General features: G+C 49.7%; 1 protein-coding gene across 1 annotated transcript in view; it reads right to left on the minus strand.

Annotated features, from left to right (window-relative positions):
• The window catches only part of LOC108798346 (integrator complex subunit 9-like), a gene marked incomplete at its 3' end in the record, with an annotated part of 24,414 nt that overhangs the window by 11,611 nt on the left and 4,423 nt on the right, over positions 1-8,380 (minus strand). Inside the window, exons 4-5 of the mRNA XM_018570084.1 lie at positions 5,438-5,577; positions 2,212-2,298 (exon numbers count right to left, since the gene is read on the minus strand). Coding sequence (XP_018425586.1) covers positions 2,212-2,298; positions 5,438-5,577 — 227 coding nt within the window. The remainder of the gene's footprint in view (positions 1-2,211; positions 2,299-5,437; positions 5,578-8,380) is intronic.

The raw sequence follows: 8,380 nt of genomic DNA on the forward strand, positions 1-8,380 counted from the left end.
ACCTCATAGTTCTAGCCGACCTGTGACAATGAGACTGTCACAGGTCGGCTCAGTAGATCGGGAGGTGAGAGAACACATACCGGCGTTCGCTCACCTCTCGATCCTGTCACGGCTCTCTGCCGTGACAGGGGGAGGGGCTGGATTCCCCTCTCCCCCGCTCCGATCCGCCAGCGCTGACCGGCGGAACGGACGGGGAGGGGGCGGGTACAGCTGGCTCTGCCTCTAGATAGGCCCAGCCAGCTGTATGTCACGCAGCTGGGCGGATCCCGGCATAATTGTCGGGATCCGCTTCAGCTGCGGCGTCTCAGTATACCGCGAGCTACAGCTCCCTATATACTGAGCCTAGGGTGACGGGAGGACGCTAGTTTGTGTCCTCCCGTTACCCTGAGGAGAACTATGGGGAAAAACACTGACCCCATAGTTCTCCTTTAAAGCTTAAAAATCCCTCCAAGTCCATGAACTCTGAGCAACAATGTATCTTATTTGTGTATCACTCGGCTGTAGATCCTCCAATCATCTCTGACACTGTCCTTCCTTCTGGAGGGGGGGCTACATCTGTTCCCCATGTTCCCTGTGTGTCTTGTGAAGTAGTCACCGCTCCAAGACCCCCCCCCCGGGATGGACTACAATCTCAATACAAAATCAGTAAACTAAACATGAGACTGTAGTCCATCCCGGAGGGGGGGAATTTGGAGCGGTGACTACTTTACAGCACAGCAAAACGTTTTCCCGGCACACTCACCAGCCGGCATGCAAAAAAACTTGTCTCACCGCTAAGGATAAAAGCAGAGGTTTAGATACACGTCTTCTGCAGAAAATGTGAAAGCCGCACAGCCGCGCCAAGGCACCTCCATATAGTGCGGTCCTAACTCTAACCTATGGGAGTCTCCATCTAGGAGCACATGGGGCAGAAGATAAAATTGGGTGCAGGTTTGCCAGGAGGCAGCCCAACCTCCCTTAAAAAGGCACAGGAACGCACAAGGGACCCCGCACATCACAAAGTCAGCTGAGACCCCCCCATGCGTCACTTCGCCAAATCAGTCAAGCAAAACAAATGGCAAACGCACTCATCAACTTGTAACCAGCTCTAAGCGCGGTGAACATGGAAGGGCCTAATACAGGACAACAGCAAAAAGTTTCCCGGCACACTCACCAGCCATCATGCAAAAAAACCTGTCTCACCGCTAAGGTTAAAAACAGAGGTTTAGATAACACACACAGGGCCATGGAGAACAGACGTAGCCCCCCTCCAGAAGGAAGGACACTGTCAGCACCATTTCAGCTTGGTGTCACTTTAACGCTTGCAGTGCAGCGGGTGCTTTACTTTTGTTTGTCTGGATACGGGCTTTAAAGGAGAACTATGAGGTCAGTGTTTTTCCCCATAGCTCTCCTTAGGGTAACGGGAGGACACAAACTAGCGTCCTCCCGTCACCCTAGGCTCAGTATACCGCAAGCTACAGCTCCCGGTATACTGAGACGCCGCAGCTGAAGCGGATCCCGACAATTATGTCTGGATCCTGACATCGATGTCGAGATCCGCCCAGCTGCGTGAGTGACAGCTGGCTCTGCCTATCTAGAGGCAGAGCCAGCTGTACCCGCCCCCTCCCCTGTCCGTTCCGCCAGTCCGCGCTGGAGGATCGGAGCGGGGAGGGGGGGAATCCAGCCCCTCCCCCTGTCAGAGCAGAGAGCTGTGACAGGATCGAGAAGTGAGCGAACGCCGATATGTGTTCACTCACCTCCCGATCTACTGAGCCGACCTGTGACAGTCTCATTGTCACAGGTCGGCTAGAACTATGAGGTGAGTGAAAAGCACCCCCCCCTCCCCCACCTCATAATTCTCCTTTAAAGACTTGCTCAATGGCTTAGAAAGAAATACAAATAATGATAGTTCCCCTTTAACTATGTGACAAGTTTCCTCCAGCCGCAGCCTCCTTCCTGGACAAATAATGGACAATAGAACGTTTGTTATTTTATGCTATGTACTTTTTCCAGTGACCGGCATCGTGTGAACGGGGGGCCATTGAGAACAATGGAGATCCTCCGTTTGTGCGTTGTAGTTCTAGCTCAGCGTCATCATTTACATTTGTTGTGTTGTAAACAAGTGTTGGTTAAAAAAAAAAAAAACAATCCTGAAAGTTCTATTTTAAGATTCTCGGCAGAGCAGAACGCACATCACTTATGTGAGCGGGACTCGCAGCGGCTGGTTAATACCTTTGATCCTCCTTCTGTTTCCACTTGGTGGCAGACTGCGCCTTCGGAACGCGTTCAATGAAATTAACCAGTTCTTCCATCAGGAGTCTGAAACACAGAACAAAAAATGTATCTCTTACTGCGCTCCTTACCGGATCTCCGAGGAGATGATGTCAGTATCTGGGTGCTTGCAGCGGCCACGGAGGCACCGTGAAACCATATACAGGTGAAACTGGAATAATTAGAATATCGTGCAAAGTTCATTTATTTCACTAATGCAACTTAAAAAGGTGAAACTAATATATGAGAGAGACTCATTACATGCAAAGCAAGATAATTCAAGCCGTGATTTGTCCTCATTGTGATGATTATGGCTTACAGCTCATGAAAACCCCAAAACCACAACCTCAAAAAAGTAGATGATTACATGCAATCAATAAAACAAGGATTGTACATAGAACAATATCGGACCTCTGAGAAGTACCAGCATGCATATGTACTCAGTACTTGGTTTGGGCCCCTTTTGCAGCAATTACTGCAATTACTTTTGCACGATATTCTAATTATTCGAGTTTCACCTGTAGATACTACAAAATGTCACCAGCACTCCAATAAGTAGATTCAACAAATGTCCATTTTAATGACAACGGTTATTCAAATCGCAAGTACTTTCGGGTAATAACCGTTGTCGTTAAAATGGACATTTGTTGAATCTACTTATTGGAGTGCTGGTGACATTTTGTAGTATCTACAGGTGAAACTCGAATAATTAGAATATCGTGCAAAAGTAATTGCAGTAATTGCTGCAAAAGGGGCCCAAACCAAGTACTGAGTACATATGCATGCTGGTACTTCTCAGAGGTCCGATATTGTTCTATGTACAATCCTTGTTTTATTGATTGCATGTAATAATCTACTTTTTTGAGGTTGTGGATTTGGGGTTCTTGGGGTTTTCATGAGCTGTAAGCCATAATCATCACAATGATGACAAATCACGGCTTGAATTATCTTGCTTTGCATGTAATGAGTCTCTCTCATATATTAGTTTCACCTTTTTAAGTTGCATTAGTGAAATAAATGAACTTTGCACCATATTCTAATCATTCGAGTTTCACCTGTAAATGAAACACAGAACAGACGAATGATAAAAGTGTAAAGAGATAAAATAACAAAAATGGAATATTGAATCATCACTAAACAAGCTTGGCTACCACTTCAGGAGCGTCGGGTCAGATTTAGAGGAACCGCATTTCCATTGAAGTCTGCGGGGCCAAAAGAGCAGAAAAGTGGCTCGCGTACCATTTCCAGCCACAGGCGCATTGCTGTGGGTGAACGGACGCTCAGGTGTGAAAACAATGGAGATCCTCTGTTTGGGTGTTGTGGTGCTTAGCACTTTCAGGCTACACAATAGGTGTGAACAGGGACTAAAGAGGACTATCGGGGTTATTCACTAAAGGGTGAAGAGTTTGGAGAAGGCCGGGGAAGTGATCAATCTACGACAACATTCTCCAATTCAGCTCACTTTCCGGGTTCAGCGATGTTGTCCTAGACGGGTCACTTCTCCAAACTCTTCACCCCTTTTTGTGAATAAATCTGGAAGTTTTCAACGTAAGTACACAAGTGTCTGGGGGCAGCCCCACCCCCTCCCCGACAGGTTATAGAAGATCCTCAGAGGAGGAACATTACAAAATTGCAGAAGAGAGTACGACGTCCTCATTAAGGTGGAACGAGGACATGACCTTCAGCAAGAAGGAAGGACTAGATTTCTGGAATACCTTATCCCTGTGAAGTGTCTTCCAGGCCCGAGTCTAAATCCAGCAGAACATTAAAGGAGAACTATGAGGGGGGGTGCTTTTCACTCCTCCTCATAGTTCTGGCCGACCTGTGACAATGAGACTGTCACAGGTCGGCTCAGTAGATTGGGAGGTGAGCGAACACATACCGGCGTTCGCTCACCTCTCGATCCTGTCACGGCTCTCTTCCGTGACACGGGAGGGACTGGATTCCCCCCTCCCCACTCCGATCCACCAGCGCTGACTGGCGGAACGGAGGGGGCGGGTACAGCTGGCTCTGCCTCTAGATAGGCAGAGCCAGCTGTCACTCACGCAGCTGGGCGGATCTCAACATCGATGTCGGGATCCGCTGCGGCGTCTCAGTATACCACGAGCTGTAGCTCCCTATATACTGAGCCTAGGGTGACGGGAGGAAGCTAGTTTGTGTCGTCCCGTCACCCTAAGGAGAACTATGGGGAAAAGCCCTAACCCCCATAGTTCTCCTTCAATGGAGCTCCAGTGGTTATATAAGGGTATCGCCACTAGAGGGAGCTGCCCCCTCTTTGTACTGCACAGGGTACAAACCTCGTCCAGGCTGAAGTTTTGAAGAACAGAAGTGCTGGAGAAATTAGATTTACGAGCAAACAGCTGATTATGTGGGGGTCACGTATAATCCATAATTGTAATCCATAATTGGGACCAGAAAAGTGAGGCTAAGGCCTTGAAAATAATGACCTCATACAAGAGTCCTGTGTGTTCTTCTGGAGTCTTGGTGAGCTTTGTGTATTTTTTCCAAATCTGTGCAGTAATCCCGTGTGTGACCTCCTGTAATAAAGACCGGTCACTGCCGCTCTCTCTCCTTGTGCAGGGTGACTGGTCTTGTCTCCGCCCCCTCCTGTAATAAAGACCACTCACTGCTGCCCTCTCTTGTGCGGGGTGACTGGTCTTATCTCCGCCCCCTCCTGTAATAAAGAACGCTCACTGCTGCCCTCTATGTGCAGGGTGATTGGTCTAGTCTCCACCCCCTTCTGCTCTCTCTCCTTGTGCAGGGTGACTGGTCCTGTCTCCGCCCCTCCTGTAGTTTCCTGTAGTGGGTGGAGCTTGCTGCTTTAAATGTACATTTGCATATCTATCCAATTGTGATAAGAACATGAGAGTGTAAGCTCCTCCGGGGGCAGGGACTGATATGAATGCTTCTGTATGTTCCATACAGCACAGGGGTTGGCAATCTTGTCCCTCCAGCTCTGGTGAAACTACAAATCCCATGAAGCATTGCAAGACCCTGACAGCCACAGCCATGACTCCCAGAGGCAAAGGCATGCTGGGATTTGTGGTTTGTCCACAGCTGGAGTGCCTGAGTTGCCTAACCCGGATATAATATATATATATAGAAATAGAAGTATGGAGGGAAAAAACTAAAATTAAAACAACAACAACAAAATACCATCCCCCTCCCCCTCTCTCCATTTTTTTACCTGCCGATCTGCACGGTGGGCTCGGTGGCGTAGACGGTGCCGGTGAATCCCGTGCGCTCGGTGATGTATGGCAGCGCCATCATACAATGATAGTTAGAGATTAGGATCACATCTACAGTAGACAGATCTATGAGCTGCGTCTGAAAAGCAAAGAGCAGCATATTAAACGTCACGTCTCAGACGCTCCCCGTCAGCCGCGTCTCATCTTATCCCACCCAGACAGCTCGGAGCGGACATTTCTGCTGGAGAATATTTATTTTTATATGATCGCGCCAGATGCACCTGTACAGACGCAGCTCATCAAAGCCGACAAAGTGCTTCGGTGCCTCCAGCTCTCCATCACAAACATAAAATGACACTGCTATGCACAAAGACTCCCCCCCTTCCCCCTCCTCAAATGTGGGGGGTCTGGATCTTATCTGCCGTCAGCTCTTGGGACCCGGTGTGGCTTTACCACGCATTACTATTGACAGTCTACTAAAGGGAGAATGGTGCAGAATTTCAGGTCGAGTCATCATAGGGGAACATGAGGGATTGTGACAACTAGGAAGAATGCACCGATACTTTGCTTTCAGTACTCGTCGATACCGAGTACCGATACCGGTGCTTCCGCTACCATGGAGCCAGCTTCCCGGGCAATCCGATTGCCCGAGAAGCTGGCTCCATGTTGTCTAACCTGCTGCATTGAGCTTGGCCAGGTAACCAACTTCCCAGCCAATGAGCAACGAGCCGACTTCCCGGCCAATCCGTAATGACCCGCCTACCAGCTTCCTGATTGGCTGGGACTCTGGCTTCGTGCCGATTGGCTGGGAAGCTGGCTTCGTGCCGATTGGCTGGGAAGCTGGCTTCCCAGCCAATCAGCATCGAGCCGGGAGGCAGGCCATTACTTGCCGCCCAGCTTTCTGATCGCAAGGGAAGCTGGCTCAATGTTCCCCTACAGCTCTGCCGGTCAGAGGAAATCTTCCTCTGACCGGAAGTTCTGGTATCGGGGAAGGTATCGGAGCATCTGGGCGAGTACGAGTACTCGGCACCGATACTAGTATTGGTATCGGTGCATCCCTAGAGACAACAGAAGCTCGGATGAAAAGCCAAGCTAAGCACAGATAAGCTGGGAAAGGTTGGCGGGGAGAGGGAATCTCTTGCATTGCTCCAGCATTGAAGACTAGATGTGTAATCAAAGCCTGCTTGCTGTGACTTGAACCAAGGGGTGGAGTTGCTTATTCTATTGGTTTCCTATACTACCTATAAATCTATCCAATCTGCGAGAATCTTTCACATTTCCCTAAACCGCCGCTGATCTCCCCTTCATTGAAAACCCCATAGAGGGCTAAAGGTGGCAACAAACCCTGCTGATGCACCGGAATCAGAGGACTTGAAGATGAACGTTCAGCTAGGCCGAATGTTTGACTTTATGTAAGTGGCGGGGGGAGGGGTTTCAGCGGTCCAGGTAGACATGGCTTATGTCGGGGGGAACGATAGAGATTGGGGAGGCAAATATTCTTTGTTTTAATGATGTAACTAGCAATGAGCTGGGGCCGAGTTCGCTGAGGTCCGCTCAGAACTATGATGTACACACCCCATTCCCGGACCAATCAGTTACGGCAGAAGCATTCCCCACCTTGCAGCGAAACATCACAAAGGGACAGGTAATGCCCCTGCCGCAACTGACTGGGTCGCGAGGAGGGTGTGTGTTGCAGTTTTTTGAGCAAGCCTGGGCAAACTCAAGTCAACAGGGTTTGTGCCAAACCCCAGCTACACATCACAAAGGGACGGGGAATCCCCCTGCCGCAACTGCTTGGGTTCCGGGGGGTGTCTGTCGCAGTTTTTGAGCGGGCCTGGGTGAAATCAGGTCAACTGGGTTTGTGCCCAGACCCAGCCCATCATCATATGTAACCCCATGGAACCTGCTGCTGGCTCCTACAGATATGGGATCTTTATGTGATTCATCCAAAATTGGTTTGACCTGGAGAATCTCATTTCATCAGCTGCCTAGACGCGGTTAGCTTTATCATTGAAGCCGACTCCCCGATCAAATGATACGCACCTCTCTAGTGCTCCCTGCGACTCCTTCTGTGGTCACCACTGCAAAATACCCGAGGCTTCTGGGTAAAGGGACATGTGACCTTCAGCCATGAAGCTTTGCTTTAATCGGACATCCAGCTGTGTAGGACGGAGATCCTCCGTGAGCATTGCGGCATAGACATCACCGGCCCATCGTTAAGCCTGAGCACTGTCACATGCCATAGGAGATGATGTGACCACTCCCTCTAAGCCCCAAGACAAGGTGATATTAAGTACTTTGGTTGGGGGCCACAACGGAGGAAGAGGTGGGGGGCATGTGACCTCCGTCCACAAAGCAGTGCTCTGATCAGGTCTTGATCTGGTCCATTGACTTGCAGGACATCCAGCTGTGTGGGGTGGAGATCCTCCCTGAGCATTGCGTCACAGACATCAGCGGCCAATCGTTAAGCCTCAGCACAGTCACATGACACAGGAGATGGTGTGACCACTCCCACTAAGCTGATATTGAGTACTCTGCTGGGGGCTGAAACAGAGGAAGAGCTGCAGGGGAGCAATGGAGAGCATCAATGGGCCGGGGTGAATTTACAAGGACGCTGTCACATGATCCAGGATGGTAAAAGGTGACAGTGTCTCTTGGGAGCAAAATCTAATTTAACCGTGCTAGGAATCGCTTCTCATTGGTCAGCGAGGTCACCTGACTACACTGACCAACAAGTGCTCACAATCTGCGAGTGAAATAAAAAATCCATAGCACAGGGCTGCACTAGAGGGCAGTATGAGGCACAGAGTGTACACCCGTACTGGCGGAGGGGAAGGACCGTTCACCAAAAGGTAAGTATAGTTGGGGGGGGGGGGGGGCAGTTGGCCAGATGTAAGCGGGGATTTCTTTTTTTCCAAAACACTTGGGCAAGTGACAATACC

The sequence above is a fragment of the Nanorana parkeri genome, unplaced genomic scaffold (assembly GCF_000935625.1).
Source record: "Nanorana parkeri isolate BGI_ZX_2015 unplaced genomic scaffold, ASM93562v1 scaffold1453, whole genome shotgun sequence".
NCBI classification, from domain to species: Eukaryota; Metazoa; Chordata; class Amphibia; order Anura; family Dicroglossidae; genus Nanorana; species Nanorana parkeri.